The sequence below is a fragment of the Schistocerca americana genome, chromosome 1, assembly GCF_021461395.2.
Source record: "Schistocerca americana isolate TAMUIC-IGC-003095 chromosome 1, iqSchAmer2.1, whole genome shotgun sequence".
In the NCBI taxonomy this organism is placed as follows: Eukaryota; Metazoa; Arthropoda; class Insecta; order Orthoptera; family Acrididae; genus Schistocerca; species Schistocerca americana.
The window spans coordinates 418,419,602-418,442,222 of record NC_060119.1 but is presented as its reverse complement, the minus strand read 5'-3'; the positions used below and the strand labels follow the sequence as shown (position 1 = coordinate 418,442,222).

The window sequence follows — 22,621 nt, the reverse complement described above, 5'->3', positions numbered from 1 at the left end:
TAGCTGTAAACTGTCAATCGTATGAGCAATTTAAATCCTCATTCTTGGAGCGATACTGGTCCATAGGAACACCAAATAGAATAAAGTATCAGTTATTACAGAAAGAGTTGTTAGAAAATTCAGGAGAAATGAAAAACGTTAGATTTTTCGAGGAAAGACAAAAAAGAATCAGTGTTTAGATAATCCATACAGTAATGGGAACTGATACGGATGTGCACAATGAAGTTACCGTTACGTTATCAGCAGTCATTGGTTGGTAGGACAGGAGACAATATACAGGATTTTAAAGGGATGCTAAGGGAACTTGAATTCATTTTCAGTGAAGAAGACGCGAAGAAACAACGAACGGCGAGAGAAAACAATAATAGGCGAAATAACAGCAACCTATCAGGTTTTAATAATAATAATTCCAATGCCAATAATAACGCAGGAATATGTAATGGTTTTGGAAGGAGTGGTAATCGCCCATGGGATTACTATAATAATTATGGTTTTGGAAACGCACAGAGGGCAAATAACAATTATGGTTTTGATGGGCCGCGGAATTACAGTGGTGGATTTGGTCCTAGAAACTATGGTGGTAACTATGACCCGAGATACAATCCCCGTGCGAACGAAGGCGGAAGGTTTAGAGGTTCTCAGCAGCAAAAATCAAGGTTATTCAGGTGATAATGAAATGGCCAGAATGCAGAAAGGTTGGGAAAATCAAGCTTCAGCGGGACAAAACACGCGAAATTAACCGGTAGAAGAAGTCGAGTTGAGGGCACCAAACCCAGATAAAAAACAGAATTCACGATATGAAGGGTAGGAAGACGAATAGGAATACCCAAGTTAGAAGTGAAGTCCAACCAGTACCTGAAGTAAAACATCGTCATTTTATAAAATTAGCACGAAGCAATAGGAAGGTTACAGCGTTGAAAACAAATTCTTTTCGATATACAAAGGCCCCATGGAAGTAAGTAAAGTAGTCCATAATAGTGTAGTCGAATTGATGAAGCAAAACACAGGAAACTCATTAGGTTTGCACCATGTGAGTCATTTAAGAGTATATAAAGGTTAGACAAAAGAAAAAAAGAGTAACTACACACAAGAATTTAGTTGTATTAAAGTCCAGAAACCAAAGACTATGAAAGATAGCAAAATGAACACAGATAAAACTTTTAACTTGTACTTATATCAGTTAAATAAATAAAATAAAGGTTGTTAGGAAAGTAAAGGGAGACTGATGAAGAAATGACAGGAAAATAAGAACGAAAGTAACTCTTCTACAAACGAAGTATGTCCTGGGAAGCAGTAAAAAGTAATGAGGAAAGTAAACATCAGCATAGTTTGACGGAATAGTAGTAGATTCTCTCTTAAAGACGTAGTGTGAAGGAGGAGGAAGTTGATTTTTGTAGATGAAAGGCAGTGAACCAATAATTGAGGAGATATTTTGGGGGAATATGAGAAGCTTACATGATTTTTGGAAAGTAACAAAATCTGATATTGAATGAGAGACATGAAGGAAATAAATATTAGAAGTCGTTAGGAGGTAATAATTAGGAAAGAGAATTGAAGTATGCAGTTAAGCAAAAACATGTTATTTCGTAGAAGAAGGTAGACAGTGGGAAATAAGATTGACCCAGAAAATATTTTCAATATGGAAGAGCATGATGAGAGAAGAAAGGAATATAAAAGTTTACTATCGATAAAAAAGGAGAAAGGGATAAGTACAACTGAGAAAAGAAATTTTAAGCCTTAAAATAATGCGATAGATGTATAAAGAAGATTTTTGAAAGGCAAAAGAAAAATAGCACAGAAAGTGTATTTTGAAGTTCTGTTACAGCTAAGGACAAAAAGAAGGGCTTGCAGAGAAAAAGACGCTGGAGTCGGAATCAAGGTGCGAAGTTTTCAAAATAACATATTATACTTGTAGTTAGAAAACTAAAAATAAGAGGTAATGTGCAGTCACTAACTTATTAACCGTCATTACCTTCAATCTCACTCTTACTATCCATCGTGATGAAGATGAGGAAACCATGACTTTTATCTTAAGGAAGAATTAAGTAAATGGGCAAAAAGGAGGAAGACAGTGATAAGAAATACATTTTCTTTATAATTCTTTTCGTAAAGTCATGAAAAGAAGGTTAATGCTTGTAAAGTTTTAGCGTAATTTAAGAGAGAAGCATTCAATTAGATGTAAAGTCGTAAAGTTGATAGCGTAATCTAAGGGAGTGAGGGTTAGAGTAATATAAGATAAATAACTGAGGAAACAGAACGTACGTAAGGAAGTAAGGAAAGTAAGATTATAACATCAGCGACAAACTCTGTTTTAGATATGAAGTCATCAGATAAGGTGGTTCATCATTGCGGCCAGATCGACGACAAGACTGAGGAGAGCAGTTAGGCGTGAGAGGAAGGGACACTGAGTGTGACTGCCTGGTGCGTCAGCTAAGAGATGATGAAAGAAGAGGCCTTGGTGGAAGAATGTTCCTAGATGATAACTCCTCTACGGAAAAGTTTGGAGAGCTATAACGCATCCTGAATACAATCAACATGTACCATGACGTGAGATTTATTCATATGAAAGCCACACGCAAGTGTTATAACAATGGTTTTGCGGAAGTGTTCGATACATGGCATTTTCATCGCGAACTATTGAAAGCAGCATATGAAGAGATAATGGATATCCACAGAATCGGAACGGAGGCGGACATATTATGGCGGGGACGAGCGGAGGCTTAGACTCACCACAAGAAGAAGAAGAAACGCATTTCTGTAACTCAATGTGCCGAATAGCGGAAACTGTCATCAGATCGTACGAAATTCGACAACTGCGAAACAATCTCTGAACACTCATGGGACGGAACAAGAAACGGATGGAAGGCTGTTCAACTTATCTAGATGAACAACGGATTACAATGAAAAATACACAACAATTGCAAAGAAGACGCCAGAAGAACGGATTAAACTAGAACGAGGTTAAACAGATCTTCAATCCTAATTCCCAGTCCAGAGAAGAGCGAAGATACAAGTGAGAAGACAGCAAGATGCACCAAGAACAGAAGATGCAACGCAGAAGATTTGGAAGAAGGAAGAGCCTGGACCAGAAGATATTAAGACACCTTTTCAAATCCCTCCCCATACAAGACCATTATTGCATTTAACTACCACCGAGAATCCAATTTAACTGTTCTAGCGATATAAACATCCGATATTCTTTATGGCAAATTGCAACACCTTCAGATGTCATACCGGAAAATGGGAGATAACAAATCGTATGGAAACCTAGAGACGAAGTGACCAACGGTGAACCGGAATAAAAACTCGACGAAAGATGATCCCAAAAAAGGGATCTCCAAAACAACGTCAATATGGGCATATCCAACATGAAACAAAGGCAACCACTCACTCACGACATGCTCAGACCTTCAGCAACCTTTCTCTCTTGCGACCGTCATTCCATACTGAACGGAAACGCGGCGAGACGCATATCAAGCGTCGTTCCATGCTCAACATACACCCGACGAGGCACACAGCCGACCATCACTCCACGTGCGACGGAGACACATCGAAACACATGAAGAAAAAAATGACTGTTGTAATGAACCATGGTGAAGATGTAGGAAAAGAACTGTCTGTGACAGGCTACTATCTGAACAAAAGGAAACAATTAAAATTTTTGTTTAAAAATAATTTGAATTAGAAAGCTTTTGTCATTTAGCACCAGATTTTACTAACAATGTTTTTTTATCTTGACATATCAATAATATTTCCTTGAATTTTCTATTTTTCAACATGTTTAAGTTAAGAAAATCTAATATTAACATTTTTGGAGAGTTAAGATTCTAGTGTAATGTGTTCATTAAAATATAGGATAGATAAATATGAAGGGATTAGCTATTCCATGATGTCAGTTTAAATACTGTAAAGTAATTAGTGGGATTCGAAATTTAATAAGTTAGTGAAAATCAAATACGAAAAATTTTGTAAAGTTATAATGCATAGAGTTAAGATTTTTGGGGAATATAAATATGTTGATATATAGGATTATGGCTGTGAAGTCATAGGACTGGTTGAGTTATATATCATAAAGTTTTACTGTAAGAAGTTAAACTGTTGTTGTTGTTGTGGTCTTCAGTCCTGAGACTGGTTTGATGCAGCTCTCCATGCTTAAATTATAATTGATATGAAAAAAAAAATTATATAAGGGAGGATAAGGTCAAATGAAGGATTCCTCAACTTCAATACATATCCATCATCATTTAATAGAAATTAGGTAACCAGAACAGATCAATTTCAAAATAGAAAAACTATAGGGATGATACAAATTTATGTATCTACTCAAATTTCTTGAATTTAAAATTACAATTAAAGTACAAACGCGGGGTGAGTTGGGCAGCTCGTAGCAGCTCCGGCCCGCCGTGGGACGGAGGCCCACGAGAAAGACAGGCCATGGCGCGTGGCACTTCTGGTCTTGCGAGGGCCAGAACTGTCTCCAGCGGGGAGCAAGTAACTATTGCACACGAGCTTAATAATACCTCACTGCGTGTTTAAATGCATGCTATTTCTCGATAGCACACGACAAAGTTAAGATCTTTTGTGGGTATCTTTTCAATGAAACATTGATTTCCCGTAGGCCCTGCACGGAGCCGACCATTCGCAAAGTGTTGCCGACGAGCTGACTAGTGTGACGTCACAAGTTCGTTGCGGTTTCCGTACATCTCGGTGGCCCTGCACGGGTCCAAATGACGTCAGGTGGCGCGAGGGGCCGGCGCCACGTTTGAAACTGCCGCTCCCGCCTCCCTACAAGCCTTTGCTACCTTTCAGTATCCCAAGATTCTCGCATTTTCAAACTGTGTTTTGTGTCCGTTTTTCAGGTAATGCTCAGCTATGGGCGACTTGTCAAGCTCCCTTTGTTTTATATATCGCTTGTGCTCGGTGCAACACTCTACAACTGAGCGAATTGTCTGGCCTATACAGATACTGCCGCATTCGCGAAAGACTTTGACGACACAGTACCAGAACGATTAGGAAAGTAATGTCCGATCGGTCGCGAAATGGAGACCCTAGAGAAAATAAAATATCTTTTATTTGCAACAGTTTCCTACATCTTCTAGATACTTGTCTGCATAATCGCCGCTCCGATTTAGGCTCAGCGCAAATTGAATCGCGTATAGTCCGTGTGACGAGACACCGCGCGACGCGCACTTTTAATACGCGACATGCGGACCTGCGCATATTGAGACGCGCATGGCGAGTACGCCACAGGCGTGGTGATGCGCACTTGCCGGATGCCAGTTACTGACCCACTGCTTTCCAAACTAACAGTGCGTGATTCGCGACTAAAAGAGTTATTATTGTTGGACTTGAGTTCCGAAGCAGATTCAAATACTAACGCTGAAGACGAAGTGTTGCTTTATTCGTTAATGAATAAAAATTCAAATAAAATAAATATATTTAGTTTGAAACAAAAAGAGGTCGACAATTTCAAACTAAGACTAACATGAGTGGTCCTGATTTTACAAATTAGTTCAGAATGACTAGAAAGCAGTACATGGAAGCATACAGTACACAATTGGCTGAAATAGGATGCAGTGGAAAGGATCCGTTTGCAATTGAACAAAAACTGGCAGTATTTTTGAGGTGGTTGTGTTGCTCTTAGGCCTGCCCTCTGGTGCAGGAATTTCACAGCCGCGGCCAGCATTCTTAATGGTCACTTCTCCGGTGTTTTCAATCAGTCATGAGGCTGAAAATGTATGTAGGACAGAACACCAGTAGCGAGTGCACACTATAGTGAATCGGCTGCCCCTTCTTGCCGTCTGAAAACATTGTGGCGGCAGAAGATATAATCCTAGTCGCTAATGGCTCAGTCGTTATTTAACCGTGCGTGACAAAAGAAAAGAAAATACAAAACAAAAAAACTGAATAGATATAAATAACTGGAAAGTATAATGTACTAACAAAAAAGATGGAGTGCTTAATTGGTGAAAAACGAAACACTACTCAATGTCAATAAATTTCAGTATACAGTAAAGCAGTATTTTTCGGACGCCCAGTACTATCACTGTCCACAGGCGCCATGCCGATGTGAGCATATGGCAGGACTGCTTTGCCTCACCCCTCCCGTAGTGCTAGCGCGGAGCGAGAAACTGTGTCACAACCAGAACGCCGCGTTCCCGATCGTGTCGTGTCCCAATTTACCCCGTCACATTTGAACCTGTAAAGTCACAGAAATGCGCGCTGTCCTGCGCGCATCGTATGCGCTATACACGTCTCAATTTGTGCCTATCATTAGACATCTGTCGTAGCATTGTACCAACTTTCCAATATACTCTTCTAGAAGGCAGTGATTCATCTGAGCAGAGATGAATATCAGAGAGAGCTATATGGTGGGTGCTCAAATACTTGCCACCGCAAACGCTGCAGGAGCGACCTCATTACCCCTGCAGTGTACGGCCGAGAATTGTCATGAAGATAGAAAATGAATGACAGGTCAAACTACGCAGCGGACACCCGTAGTTGGCGGAGACGCCATGCTCTAGCCATGTTGTTGTTGTTGTTGTTGTTGTCTTCAGTCCTGAGACTGGTTTGATGCAGCTCTCCATGCTACTCTAACCTGTGCAAGCTTCTTCATCGCCCAGTACCAACTGCAACCTACATCCATCTGAATCTGCTTAGTGCATTCATCTCTTGGTCTCCCTCTACGATTTTTACCCTCCACGCTGCCCTCCAATGCTAAATTTGTGATCCCTTGATGCCTTAGAACATGTCCTACCAACTGGTTCCTTCTTCTTGTCAAGTAGTGCCACAAACTCCTCTTCTCCCCAATTCTATTCAATACCTCCTCATTAGTTATGTGATCTACCCATCTAATCTTCAGCATTCTTCTGTAGCACCACATTTCGAAAGCTTCTATTCTCTTCTTGTCCAAACTATTTATCGTCCATGTTTCACTTCCATACATGGCTACAGTCCATACAAATGCTTTCAGAAACGACTTCCTGACACTTAAATCTATACTCGATGTTAACAAATTTCTCTTCTTCAGAAACGCTTTCCTTGCCATTGCCAGTCTACATTTTATATCCTCTCTACTTCGACCATCATCAGTTATTTTGCTCCCCAAATAGCAAAACTCCTTTACTACTTTAAGTGTCTCATTTCCTAATCTAATTCCCTCAGCATCACCCGACTTAATGCGACTACATTCCATTATCCTCGTTTTGCTTTTGTTGATGTTCATCTTATATCCTCCCTTCAAGACACTGTCCATTCCGTTCAACTGCTCTTCCAAGTCCTTTGCTGTCTCTGACAGAATTACAATGTCATGAGCGAACCTCTAAGTTTTTATTTCTTCTCCATGGATTTTAATTCCTACTCCGAATTTTTCTTTTGTTTCCTTTACTGCTTGCTCAATATGCAGATTGAATAACATCGGGGAGAGGCTACAAACCTGTCTTACTCCCTTCCCAACCACTGCTTCCCTTTCATGTCCCTCGACTCTTATAACTGCCATATGGTTTCCGTACAAATTGTAAATAGCCTTTCGTTCCCTGTGTTTTACCCCTGCCACTTTTAGAATTTGAAAGAGAGTATTCCAGTCAACATTGTCAAAAGCTTTCTCTAAGTCTACAAATGCTAGAAACGTAGGTTTGCCTTTCCTTAATCCTTCTTCTAAGATAAGTCGTAAGGTCAGTATTGCCTCACGTGTTCCAGTATTTCTACGAAATCCAAACTGATCTTCCCCGAGGTCGGCTTCTACCAGTTTTTCCATTCGTCTGTAAAGAATTCGTGTTATTATTTTGCATCTGTGGCTTATTAAACTGATTGTTCGCTAATTTTCACATCTGCCAACTTCTGATTTCTTTGGGATTGGAATTATTGTATTCTTCTTGAAGTCTGAGGGTATTTCGCCTGTTTCATACATCTCGCTCACCAGATGGTAGAGTTTTGTCAGGATTGGCTCTCCCGAGGCTGTCAGTAGTTCAAATGGAATGTTGTCTACTCCCGGGGCCTTGTTTCGACTTAGGTCTTTCAGTGCTCTGTCAAACTCTTCACGCAGTATCTTATCTCCCATTTCATCTTCATCTACATCCTCTTCCATTTCCATAATATTGTCCTCAAGTACATCGGCCTTGTGTAGACCCTCTATATGCTCCTTCCACCTTTCTGCTTTCCCTTCTTTGCTTAGAACTGGGTTTCCATCTGAGCTCTTGATATTCATACAAAGGTCTCTTTAATTTTCCTGTATGTAGTATCTATCTTACCCCTAGTGAGATAAGCCTCTACATCCTTACATTTGTCCTCCAGCCATCCCTGCTTAGCAATTTTGCACCTCCTGTCGATCTCATTCTTGAGACGTTTGTATTCCATTTTGCCTGCTTCAATTACTGCGTTTATATATTTTCTCCTTTCATCAATTAAATTCAATATTTCTTCTGTTACCCAAGGATTTCTACTAGCCCTCGTCTTTTTACCTACTTGATCCTCTGCTGCCTTCACTACTTCATCCCTCAGAGCTACCCATTCTCCTTCTACTGTATTTGTTTCCCCCATTCCTGTCAATTGTTCCCTTATGCTCTCCCTGAAACTCTGTACAATCTCTGGTTTAGTCAGTTTATCCAGGTGCCATCTCCTTAAATTCCCACCTTTTTGCAGTTTCTTCAGTTTTAATCTACAGTTCATAACCAATAGATTGTGGTCAGAGTCCACATCTGCCCCTGGAAATGTCTTACAATTTAAAACCTGGTTCCTAAATCTCTGTCTTACCATTATATAATCTATATGAAACTTGTCAGTATCTCCAGGCTTCTTCCATGTATACAGTCTTCTTTTATGATTCTTGAACCAAGTGTTTGCTATGATTAAGTTGTGCTCTGCGCAAAATTCTACAAGGCGGTTTCCTCTTTCATATCTCTCCCCCAATCCATATTCACCCACTATGTTTCCTTCTCTCCCTTTTCCTACTCTCGAATTCCAGTCATCCATGACTAGTCATATTTACGCCATATAGGGTGCTCATGACTGGAAAGAACGACGCGACGCCATTGACGGCCATACTATGGACAGTGCCTAACACACCTGTGCAAAGCGTCATCGCATTTTCACTGTCGTTTCCATTTCGCGATCTGTCGGACCTTACTTTGCGAATGGCCTTCGTATACCATTACCTGCAGTGCGCTGCTGCTACCTCGTGCAGTGCACTTTATTTCTAGATCGTTATAATATCAATAGAAAGAAAATTCAATTCGTTGTCTTTGCAATTACTGGCGCAGTTTCATTACGGTTCTGGAGGGTCGCCGTGAGGTTTTTATGTGGAAAAGATTCGCTTATACAAAAAGGTTGAAAAGCACTGTCCTAGGGAAAAGGTCTATTTTCCAGTCCAAACTAGACTGTAAATAAGATGTCCTAGCAAACAGCTGCTGTCAGCTCATCGATTCCTTGCGATATCTGCAAGTTTAAAATAAGAGAGCATTGGAACTCGCTTTTGATCACTTAAAGATTGAACTGAAGCATCTGACTATTTCCCCCGATGTCATCGCAGGACTTGGCTGTTTTAAGTGATGCTGTTGAGGTATTTAGTGTGCAACAGTTGACCGAATACGTCGTGATGACCCTATGTGGAGTGTAAATAAATTTATACATGCTGCCAGTGTCAACCACCTCCTGACGATAAGAACGAAGGACGTTGTCAGAAGCTTTCGTTGTTATTTAATACTGACCAGAGAGAATTTTTGCTCCCGTATGTCATCGACATGAACTACGTTTCCAGGACCTCAGAATCCGTTCACCTTTTCAGTGGTAAGCAGAAAAGTACTGGCAATTGTCGTCAACAGGAAATGTGTGGCGAGTAAGAGTGAGGCGTAGAGCTTACCTGAGGAGTAGATGAGCAGCGCCGTCCACGGGTACTTGTTGATGGGAGCCACGCCGGCGGTGATGCGGTCAGAGTAGTCCTGTCCACATGTGTCCCTGCAAAAGACTGAAACGTCACAAGCCACCCGGCTAGCCTCCTTCCATTTATACGCTACATTCATCTGCCCATTGTCAAAAATGGTTCAAATGGCTCTGAGCACTATGGGACTTAACATCTGAGGTTATCAGTCCCCTAGAACTTAGAACTACTTAAACCTAACTAACCTAAAGACAACACACACATCCATGCCCGCGGCAGGATTCGAACCTGCGACCGTAGCAGTCGCGCGGTTCCAGACTGTAGCGCCTAGAACCGCTCGGCCACCCCGGCCGGCGCCCATTGTCACGACTAGCTGTAGGTAGGACGCTTGCGTTTCATCATGCTAAACTCCCATAACGTTATTTAATGCTGGGGAATGTATTTTATAAACCTGCAGTGGTTGTCGGTCGAGGCTTGTAGTTCCATTTTAGGGAATCGTGAGAACCGCTCAGTTGGCACAGAACACGTGAAGATAGACACTCTTAGTTTGTATGTGGAAGGTGAAAGGTCGCTGGCTTCAGACGTCGAGGACAGAGTTCGGATGGTGGACGGGACTTCACGGTATCCGTGTTCTGACGAGCGAGATTGTGGTTTTTCACATGCGAACACATAGTGCCGACTTGCCGCCACAGAAGACTGTAGAGTATGCATCACCAACCGCAACAGAAGGGCGTTGATGTTCGAAAATGGGACGTACCGTTGCCACAGTATCGTTAATCCCGGTTCCAGTGAGAGTACCGTTTTTACTTATTATTCAATCAACCACCGGATTAATTAAAATGTTTCGTGGGTTGCATTTGTATTAGTCAGCCCTTCCCAGTTGGTTCATACCTTGATTGGAAACACTTTTAAGAGTCAAGTCACTGAGTCTCATGCCGTGTCACTACTCACCACCACCGCCACCACCACCACCACCACTATTACTCGAGTGCGTAAACATAATCGTTCAGTAGGATTTTGTAGCAGTTCCCCACATTAAGATTCCTTATTAGCGGCATTTTTGGGACGGCGGTTCTGTTGGACAATTAAAGTGCAACATAGAGTCTTAAGGAATCTGTGACAGTCTTGAAAATTCCATCGTTCCGGTACGGCTTCACATACACCCACCGGGGCTTTGCAAAATGAAAACACCACCTAAGGAACAAAACTTTGCCTTCTCCTTAGAGGCAAGTAACGAGGCTTGCACTGGCAACACACATTCTTCCATATCTGAATAGCGTAATTATGTTATTTCCTTTCATGAATTTAAGAATTGACAAATAACTACCTATGACATTTCACAAAATGTTCAAGTTAAATATTTTCAAGTTAAAAATGTTCAAGTTAAAAATTTTCTGCTAAGGTCATCGGTTTCTAGACTTTCACACTACTTAAACTTTCTGGTAAGAACAACACACACACCCATGCCCGAGGGAGGACTCGAACCTCCGGCGGGAGGGGCCGCGCAGTCCGTGACATGGTGCCTCTAACCGCGCGTCCATTCCGCGCAGCAAAAACTTGCACAACTTTTGAAATTAAAGAACAAAGAAAAATAGTGCAGGTATTGAAGACGTGATGCTATCGAGCAGACATGGGAAAGAGACGGTGCTACTCACGTGGGCAGGAGCCGCAGGTTGGGGTGCTGCAGCGGGCTCTGCGACCAGACGGGACCCTCTGGTTGCGGATGCGGCTCTGCAAAGAGTAGCGAAGGAAAAGACACATTTTAATAATAAACATCTTACAGTGAACTGTCATATTATAGCATTATTGTAAAAATTCTCTGCACAGAATTTGTCATGGACGCTTTTAACGTCTTCCCGTGCATTGAGCACACCTCATCGATTTTCTTGAGATGCGGATTCAGCTTTTCCAGGTGGAACAATGACACAACATGAATTCAATATAATGATGTACCCACGAGCAAGGTTCTAAACGTCTCTGCAAATCTACAGTGTTTGTCAAAATGAATGATCTGAGCTTGGATGGTAATAATTACGATCCATAGGACTTGTTGGAAAGGAAATGTGTGTTGTTTGAATTGGCGTGACCTAGAGTTTCAGAAAATCGCCGTTAGATGTCAGTCAATTAGATGGCGCACGTTCAACAGTATTTTACAGTTTGCATAGCGTGAGTCAGTGCTCTCGGCCCGGCGTGCTTTTCGTCGGCGTTTTGGCTTTGATCGCCTGCACCCAAAAACATTCGTCGTTGGCATCGCCAGTTTGGAGTGACAGGATGTTTGTGGAAAAGTAAGAGGCCGGATCGACCTCGCACTTCCAATGACATGGTGGAAAGTATTCGGCAAACGTTTCAGCGGAGTCCGCGGAAGTCTGCCCGCCGCGTAAGCACAGAACTGGCATTTCCGCACACGATTCTCTGCTGAGTGTTAAGGCGTCGTTTGGTCTGTCAACCATAGAGACTACAGTTAGCGCAATCTATTCGGGTTGGTAGTAAAAGGAAACGGAAGACGATACACGTTTACCATGCTTAATTTTCAGAGATGAAGCAACATTTCAAGTTCGCGGTTAAGTAAACAGACTTAACGGGAGTATATGGAGGCTACAGAACTCTTATGACGCTATTGAGCACCAAAGAAACACACCTAAAGTGAACGTTTTAGTGCCATTTGTCGTGAAAAGGTGTCTGGTCCTTTTTTCGGGAATGAGCTATTTTGAAGTGCTGCTGAACGAGCTTATTCCACGGTTTCAAGAGGACTCCGATGACTTAATTTTCAGACAGGATGGAGTTCCGCCACACTGGCATAAAAACGCACATCAGTTTCTCAAATACAGTCTGCCACAACGCCGGGTATGGCGCACGGGACCCGAGACACGCTCTGCATTCTTGGCCGCCAAGATCGCCAAGTGTGACTCCATATGAATTTTTTTGTGGGAATATGTGAAGGAAAGGTTGTTCATCTCCCCGCTAGGTCGTGACCCAGGAGAAGTGAAGAACAGAATAAGAGCGCCATAACGTCTGTAAAAGCAAATATATTGTGTAAAGTCTATGACCTATTTAGCTATCGTCTAGATGTCGTTCAGTTTCTTGTGGACACACAGAGCATTTGAAATAGTACGTCTAAAACGTTAAGACTTTATGAGTACCTTGCAATTCATCCCATGTTTGTAGTATGTTTCATCTATAAATATCGAGTTTTGAAATTAGATAATTCTTTTTGGAACGCCCAGTATATAAAAACACTGTACGCAATGCATCAAAATCAACAACAAAAGATGTTAATCTACACCTATGTTAGGTAATAATTTTGTATGGTGAATTTGGAAACAATTTTTTTAAATTAACTTTCCCAATGACATGTACGATATTTCTTAACTGTTCCGTAGATGAATAATGAATATGCATAGTGTATGGAGCCCAGGATTAATGTCAATAGAGTCATTTGCCATTCCCAGTATATGGAATGTGCACGAGTTTAAAATCTATTAACTTGCTTAGGAAACAGCATTTAAGCGGCGCTAACTTTACTAGTAATCTTGTGATGGTACGAATAAACAGCGACGAAAGTAATGTGACATTTATAATACTCTACATGAATTCGCATCTGCGTAAGGGGACAACCATCAGCTGTCGAATGAAAATTTGTGCCGTACTGGGACTCGAATCCGGATTTCCCACTTATCGCTTGCGGTCGCCTTACCATTTGGCTACCTGTTCACGACTCACGACCAGATTTCCATACGTCGTCAACCATGCGTCTGCGGCCTGTACTCGTGCATCCATTATGTATACTCCCGTACAGATCAGACGCTGCGCTTGAAAGTCACTTGCCCGGTATTGGCACACGGATACTCAGTGAATAACAAAACGTTGTCTAAAACTCACTTTTGGTTATTTTTCTCCCCATTACACCACTGAATATCGTATCCAAATATACATTTACTGATACATTGCAAAACCAATTTACACAAATCAACAACTGTGGCTCAATGAAGACAGCATTTCGGTCTTACCTGTCGTTTCATTTTATATAATGACTGATTCTTAAGCCAACTGTGACTCATTTACTAATTATTTACAAAACAGTATGGAGGTATAATCTAAGGTTGAACATTTTGCGAAGAGGAAACGTAGATACATCATCACGGTTAACAGTCCAAATAAAATAGACGAAGGTAGCTGTGAGAACTCAGATTAAGACGATTTTTCTTCTGAATTTTGGAACTGTAATAATGCCTATGTACGTTTCCGTGAACGGGTGTGTAAGTTTCTGACTAGAAATTCGGTGGTATATGGTTCAATCTTTAGTGAGTCCTGCGGCTGTTTCTGCAACTTATCGCTTCTTTAATTTCTCACAGTGATTGACATGTTAGCGCTTTTCCAGTAAACAAATTTCATACAGTTGAGAAACAACGTTGAGAAATAATTTATTCGTTTGCCTTTGGTCTCTTGTGTTGTGCTTTGAAAATGTTTGGTGTTTTGATGAATTTCTGCATCTTCATGTGGAATATTTGCATTTTTCCAGCACTGACACCGATGGACGCCGAAATTCGTTGTCTACGGTTGTAACATGATTTGTTCTCACACTACGCCAATATCGATTTCATCAATGTCGAGGAGAGGTCAGTGGTAGATTTCATGCGCACTGTTTATTGCTTACTTGTAACGTACGTTTTCTAGAATGGGATACTAAGTGTTGCCATTTGAGCACTCCTATTTCGCATCCTTTATTCACTTGTTTACTTTCCACCAATTGTCATCGCTCTTTACACTCTTGCAGCGCCTGTCTGTGTCCTGTGTATGTCCCGGTCTGTTACTGTCATTGCTACGGGAGCACACAATCATCTGGTAACTAATACACAGAGACTCTACATTGTCCATTCACATTAATGTGACCACCCGTCAGAAACAAGGCTAACATCTCTTGCAGCGCGGACTGCTTGCGGGACGTGCAGGAAGATAGCCAATGAGGTTTTGGAAGGTACTGAGTGGATGTAGAGGCATGTGAATTCCAATCCCGTGGCCAGATGCACTTTGTTAACAGCCCGATCGAAGTGGTCCGACAGATCCTCGATTGGTCTAACTCCGGGGTATTTGGTGGCCAGGGAAGTACTGTGTACACTGCGAGCTGTGTAACACATTGCATTGTTCTGCTGGTAGATGCCAATGTGGTGAGCAGAAACTAAATGCATGTAGGGGTGGACCTGATCCCCAACGATACATGCATACATGTGTTGAACCCTTGTCCTTTCCACAATAAAGATAGCTCCTAGGAATGGCGAGAAAACATCCCCCAGACCTTAACGCTCCTACCTCCAGCCTGGATCCCTGCGACCATTGTTTGAGGTTGTTTACTTTCAGAATTTTCACGTCGTACTCATCAACGGCCATCTGTCTGATGGAAGATAAAACGTGATCCACCCTAAAATACCATCTGTCGCCACTCAGTGGACATCTAGTTGCGGAGAGAAACGAGGGAGTGAGAGAGAGGAGAGATACGTCTAGCTCTCCAGTACAACCAGCAGGCCGGTGTGGCCGAGGGGTTCTAGACGCTATAGTCCGAAACCGCGCTGCTGCTACGGTCGCAGGTTCAAATCCTGCCTCGGACATGGATGTGTGTGATGACGTTAGGCTGGTTAGGTTTAAGTAGTTCTAAGTCTAGGGGACCGATTACCTCAGATGTTAAGTCCCATAGTGCTCAGAGCCATTTGAATCATCCAGTTCAACAATTCCACTAATCTTCTCTTGTACATTGTGAGGTGTGATAAAGATCGACTCTTGTGCTCCTTCCGCAGAACTAGTATGGCTTTTCGGCGCAGGTCAACAGATTTGAACAAAGAACTTAAAATGTTACTTACAAAAACAACAATCATGGAAGCTTCGAGTTTTCATACCAATAGTTCACAAAATATTGCCATATTGGCAACAAATTTAGCAAAATGTGATGGCACATACAATTTGGATACAAGCTGTTAGCGGATGTAAATAGCGAAAGTGAACTATATATAGTATCACGGTGCTTCCAGCCTATGACCCACACTCTGTATGAGTGTGAAACTGGAAAAGTAGAACCATTTTCACAGCAAAGAATCTCCGGTATCTCCAACAGTTTAACCATCCCTACGCATAAATGGATTTTTCTGATGATAGGACACTTTCGTACCAGAAAACGTAAAATTAACTGTGAATGTTATTGGCTATTTATGTAACTTAGGTAGCTCAAGGTAACACTGAAGTACCAAAGATAAAGATATGTAGGCTACCATTAAAACTAATTTCTAAAAGATAAATACAGTAGAAGATACGTAAAGCAAGAATAGTCTGTCACTGAAAGCACAACACCGTGCACTGCATCTCCTACTTCAAAACTTTGATCTTTCCAAGAGTGCTTCAGTCTGAGGATGATTTTTTTTCCATCTGATTTTTCGATAAATTAGTGTAATTGATGTCCTGATTTCATTTCTTTTTTGTTTCATGTCATTGTGTTAAGAAAACTGTAAACAAATATCAATGTGAATATTAATGTTTATGTCAAATGTCAAGCAATATTGTAATAGAATTGAAATGTAACAAATGTTGAAACTATTGTAAGATGTTTAAAATTGTAACTGTGCGTCTGGTCCATACGTGGGCAGTGTATTAGGATATGTAGAATGCAAAACCTCGGGTGAATACCCTGTCTGTAAGGGAGCGGTAAAAGGTGGATGGCAGGCGAGCGCGGGAAAATGCACGCGGGCGCTGTACGGCACAACGGGCTCAGCAGTGGTAGTTGGAGTTTGGTATTGGTCTGAGCAACACGTTCTGGATCGAGGAGGCTCTCCTAGAAGACGTAGTTTTATTGAGCCTCGGGTATGCTGTTCCAACGCCCATGCAGCATGGCAAAATTCCATAGGCACTAAACGGAAAAGTATTGCGACGCTATGAAGAAATAAAGTGCCGGTACGTCAAGAGCCATAGCTGTGTTTGTGTGTGCTCTGTGCCTCGCCATCTCGCCGCCTGCCAACCGCCGCATCGATTCAAAAAGGTTGAATCTTTTAGTACTGTATTCGTATGGACCAGTGTTACTTTTGTTCCATACTGTTCAATAACAACTTAAATTTTACCAGAACTTTCCCATCATTTAATTATCCTCACAACTAACCTAGATAGGGTCCTTTCCAAATGTTGTGCAATCCGAGTGTCCCGAAATGAGAAATTTAATTTTGTGTTAATAATAATTACTTGCAGACCTAACTATGTCAGAATGGTGTTTAAAGAGCTGTTTTGTTAATGAACCAGTAAATGAATAACGAAGGTCTGATAAAGTTGGAAGATAACTTTAATATTGATTTAGTAATGAAGTTTAATTATTTCGAGACAGATATAAAGGTATTTAAATGAGTAGGAAATAAGATAAAGAGAGTAGTAACTCATATATTGGAAATCTTGAGCGCATAATGGTGTCAGTAATTAATTTTTTTTAATACAGTGATCATAACAGTTTCAAGGCCCCCCCCTCTTTTTTATTCATTTGAATTCTGAAGTGCTCTAAATTGATTTGACCAGCAAAAGTTAAAGTCAATGTAAAAGTCAAAATTTATCAGTGTTTTACCTTTATCAAAATTGACATTGTGTGTTTGATTCGAAAGTGCTATTTCTAGGGTAACCTATCCCCGATTTTAATCAGATCAATAGACAGTACGAAGTTTTGTAGTATACATTATAGTGTAGTGTTATGTATTTATGGTTTTTCCATATTAATACAGAACGTGAAAGTATCAGTTCAGTAGATTTTCTGGTTCTAAAATTCTTCTATATTATGCAGTATTACTACTTGTTGCTTTGCACGAATATCTGCCAACTAGTAAAGGGAAGAAACTCAGTTAATGCCTAATTAGGCTGGCGACCGTATTATTAACAACTGATAGCATCTTCTGTGTTGCTTTTTGTCCGTCCTGACGTGTAGTTGCATTTCGGACTTATTTGACGTATCATTGTTAATACAGAGTGGGTGTAAGTCTGATTTGCCACCATTCAGGTACACGCGGTCAATATATATACAAAAATCCTGTCTCGTAAGGTGAACCCCACTCACTTACTACAGTACAGGCTTTAATGAGTATCGTGCGCCCCACGCGCACTTTACAGTGGGGGTGATAGCATGGTTAAGTCCAGAAGCGCCTATGGACATACGAAGTGCTAATGTCTCACTAAATTCTTTCTAATATTTTAATATAAAAACATTTCATACAAGGCACGTAACATATTGACGAATGGATAAAATGGCGAGCATCATGTTATTCTTGAAAATGTCGTTTTGAGTTCCTGTGGCCACCATCAGTGATACTTCTGGCGCCACAACAAAATCCTGTATCTTAGAAGAAGTACTAACTGCTGATCCACGAGAACAAGCAGCTTATTTATTGACGGCTCTCTTGTTCATTTACACTTAAAACCTGCCACTTTACAGACGCTCATCTCCAGATTCGAGTTTCACTGTTTGGTCACTAAAGTTTTGAACCATTTTGTGAAATGCTCTGTATAATGGAAAAAAATACCAAACCCACCTTGGAACAAGCTACAGATTGTAAACATGTGACAGCTGCAAACGGGAACTGAGAAGCAAACTGTCGCTGATAACGAAACGAACAGCCTGCTAAAGCTGTGGTACTGATATCGAGTCCCGCCTTGTGCACTGCTGAGAGTTTCCGATGTGCCTTTATATTCCAGTCAACGAGGGTAGAAAATTCGTGTAGTCACACATTCTTCTACAAAGGTAGAAAGGAGTGCCATGAGGAACCTATGAAAAAGTCCTGAGCGGCGGGATGTAAGCTTTGGGACATGTGGGGAGTGGGATGCGTGGTGTTTTTTGAATGGCACCTTTCTGTGTTTTTCTTGATAACTGGAAGGCTGCGCATTCTAGTGAAAATGTGACACAGTAAAAAAAAAAAAAAAAAAAGTTTCAAATGGCTCTGAGCACTATGGGACTTAACATCTGAGGTCATCGGTCCCCTAGAACTTAGAACTACTTATACCTAACTAGCCTAAGGACGTCACACGCATCCATGCCCGAGGCAGGATTCGAACCAGCGACCGTAGCGGTCGCGTGGTTCCAGACTGTAGCGCCTAGAACCGCTCGGCCACTCCGGCCCGCGACCTACCTTCCCTCGCACATCTACCGTAGAGCCCCCTCCACACTGCCGTTAACAAGGTTCTGGTGTACTTACATGTGATACACACATTTAATATGTTATTAACCCACTTGATTTAACAATAAACATCAATTTTATACGATTAAAATACTGTTTTTGACAACACGCGATTCTGCATCCTCTGCAACATGAAAACTATTAGTCCTAGAGGAAAAAATCGGCAGTGGAGAGTTTAATTTTTATTGGAAAATGTTTTTGCTAGAAGCTGCGGATATCGGTTTGTTCAACAAAAACGTAACAGGTGGCCTTTAAACATCCCCTCCTATCCCCCTCACCCCCCGTCCTCGTCGTCCCGCCCCCAAATCCATCGCTCACACTCCACCGGGCAGGATTTTTAGTATATGGTTCATGCTATGTTCTTCTACCACTGTACAAAAATTTGCAATTACATGATGACTCCACTTTTTTAGTATTTGTTAACTGGGCTATTATTTTGTAAGGTGAACTAGGCGACAATTTTTTGTGCATGTACACATCGTGCCAAAAAATCATTTTATTTTTCCGTCTTCAGTATTCTGACCGCTTTGACGCGGCCCGCCACGAGTTCCTCTATACATCCTCAGTTAAATTATTTGCTAGATATATTCAAACCTCTATCTACCTGTGCAGTTTTTATCCTATACAATTCCGTCTAGTACCATGAAAGTTATTCCCTTACGCCTTAACACATGTCCTATCATCCTATCCCTTCTTTTTGTCAGTGTTTTCCATACATTCCTTTCCTCGCCGATTCTGCGCAGAACCTCCTCACTCCTTATCTTATCATTCCATCTAATTTTCAACATTCTTCTATAGCACCACATCTCAAGTGCCTCGGTTCTCTTCTGTTCCGTTTTTCCGACAGTCCATGTTTCACTACCGCAAAATAGTGTGCTCCAAACGTACATTCTCAGGAATTTCGTCCTCACATTAAGGCCTATGATACTAGTATACCTCTGTGGTCCAGGAATGTTCTATTTGCACGTACTAGCCTGCTTCCGATCGTCATGTTTTATTCTGCTGTCTAGAATTTCTTAATTTCGTCCACGTCGTAATTCCCAATTCCGATGTTAAGTTTCTCGCTATTCCCATTTCTGCTTCTTCTCATTACCTATGTCTTTTTCCGGTTTACTCTGAGTCCATACCCCGTATTCATTATATTGTTCATTCCATGCAACGAAATACACCGAGGATACAAGTTTCAGATGAGAACTGTATTTTTGTTATCCTTTCATCTTGAATTTCAATCCCACTCTTGAACGTTTCTTTTAATTCCGTTGTTGCTTCTTCGATTCAATCCGAGCACTTCGTTCTCGGTCTTCCAGTCTTATTGTTCCGTCTTGGTCCTTGTACACATTGTGTATTAACCGTTTTCCTCTGTACTTTGGTCCTTTTTTTTCTCTCAATTTCGAACATCTTGTACTATTTTACATTGTCAACCGCTTTTTCCCGATCGACAACTTCTATGAACGTGTCCTGATTTTTCTTAGGCCTTGCTTCCATTATCAACCGCAATGTCAAAACTGCATCTCTTGTGCCTTTACCTTTCCTGAAGTCAAACTCATCGTCGTCTAACCATTTCGCAATTTTCTTTTCTATTCTATTATTCTGTATATTCCTCTTGAAAGCGATTTAGTTGCATAAGCTGTTACGCTGACTGTATGATAGTTCTCGACTTGTCGCCTCTTGCTCTCCTCGGAATTGTGTAGGTGATGTTCCTCCGAAATCTGATGGTATGTCGCCATTCTCACAGTCTCATACATTCTACACACCATCGTGAATAATCTTTTTGTTGCTACCCCCAGTGATGTTAGAAACACCGATGGAACGGTATTCATCCTTCTAGCCTTATTAGATTTTAAATCTTCCAGAGCTGTTCAAATTATGCTTCTAATACTGGATCCTATATCTCTTCCCTGTTGACTCCTATTTCTTCTTTTATCATGCCATCAGACAAGTCATCGCCCTTATAAATGCCTTCACTGTATTCCTTCCAACTATCTGCTCTCAAGTCTACATTCAGTAGTGGATTCCCATTGAACTTGGGATGTTACTGCCCTCGCCTTTAATTTCAATTTCATCGAATGTTGTTTGGATTTTTCTGTATGCTGAGTCCGCCCTTCCAGCAACCATTTCTTTTTCGATTTCTTCACGTTTTTCATGCAGGCATTTCGCCTCAGCTCCCGGGCAGTGATGGTGCCGACCGGTGTTAGGCGAGCAGTGGTAGTTTCGATGAACATTTTGTCTCCTTCTTCTTTCGTCGATCAACTGAAGTATTTTTTTCAGTAGCTAATGGTTTCTTTGCAGTTACTTTCATTGTACCTATGGTTTTCTTTCCAAATCCTATGGTGGTCCATTTTAGAGATGTCCATTCCTGTTCAAGTGAACTGCTACCAATCTGTTCATTATCGCAATATCTATAGCCTGAGAGAACTTCAAGTATACCTCCTCCCTCCGTAGTACTTCTGCGTCCTACTTCTTTGCGCACTGATTCTTCCTGACTAATCACTTAAAATTCACCATACTCCTCATCATTATTAGATACGCCTTACAGTCCAGTATCTGATTTCGGGATCTCATGATGTAACCTGACGGAAATCCTTTCATATCTATCGGCGTTTTCTAAGTACACCACCTCATCTTGTGATTCCTGAACAGAATATTCGTTGTTACTAGCTGAAATTTATTGCCGATGTCATTTAGTCTTTCTCGTCTCCCGTTCCTAATACCAAGCCTTATTCTCCCGTAATTCTTTCTTCCATTCCTTATCCTACAATCGCAAACCATTGTGCCATGCCTGTTAGGTTTTCATTTCCCTTTAAGCACTGAATTATCCGTTCAATGTCTTCACATACATTCCCCATCTCTATCTTCTGTTTGCGACGTCGGGAGGATTATCTGGACTATTATTGTCGATACTGTTTCGTTTCGATTCTGATGAGAACAACGCTATCACTCAACTCTTCACAGTAATTGACACTCTGCCCTGCCTTCCTATTCATAACGAACCCTACTCCCGTTATGTAATTTTATGCTGCTGTTGATTTTACCCTATACTCATCTGACCAGATGTCCTTGTATTCGTTCCATTTAACTTCATTGACCCGCAATATATCTAGATTGAGCCTAGATTTTCTCGCTTCCCTACCACTTTCAAATTTCTGACATTCGACGCCCAAACTCGTAGAACGTTATACTCCTGTTCGTTATTGAATCTTTTTGTCATGGTTACCTTCTCCTTGGCAGGCCCTCCCGGAGATCCGAATGGATTCTCTTACCAATGGAGAGACCATCGTAACACTTTTTCAGTGACAGTTCACATGCCCTATGGATACACATTATGTGTCTTTAATGCAGTGGTTTCCATTGCCTTCTGCATCCTAATACCGTTGCTTATCGTCGGTTCTTCCGTCTTTTAGTGGCAGTTTCTCATCCCGAAGGCAAGAGACCTGCAGAACCTGTGCCCGCTCCTCCGCCCTCTTTAACACGACCTTTGGCAGAACGACGGTGAGTTATTATGCCAGAAGTTTCGAACCCGGGACCCAGAGCGTTTTGACTACTAGTGAAAGGAAGTACACTTAGG

General features: G+C 41.3%; 1 protein-coding gene across 1 annotated transcript in view; it reads right to left on the bottom strand.

Moving 5' to 3' along the window:
* The window catches only part of LOC124555809 (CLIP domain-containing serine protease 2-like), a 67,098-nt gene that overhangs the window by 33,515 nt on the left and 10,962 nt on the right, over window positions 1-22,621 (bottom strand). Inside the window, exons 2-3 of the mRNA XM_047129908.1 lie at window positions 11,530-11,605; window positions 9,857-9,951 (exon numbers count right to left, since the gene is read on the bottom strand). Coding sequence (XP_046985864.1) covers window positions 9,857-9,951; window positions 11,530-11,605 — 171 coding nt within the window. The remainder of the gene's footprint in view (window positions 1-9,856; window positions 9,952-11,529; window positions 11,606-22,621) is intronic.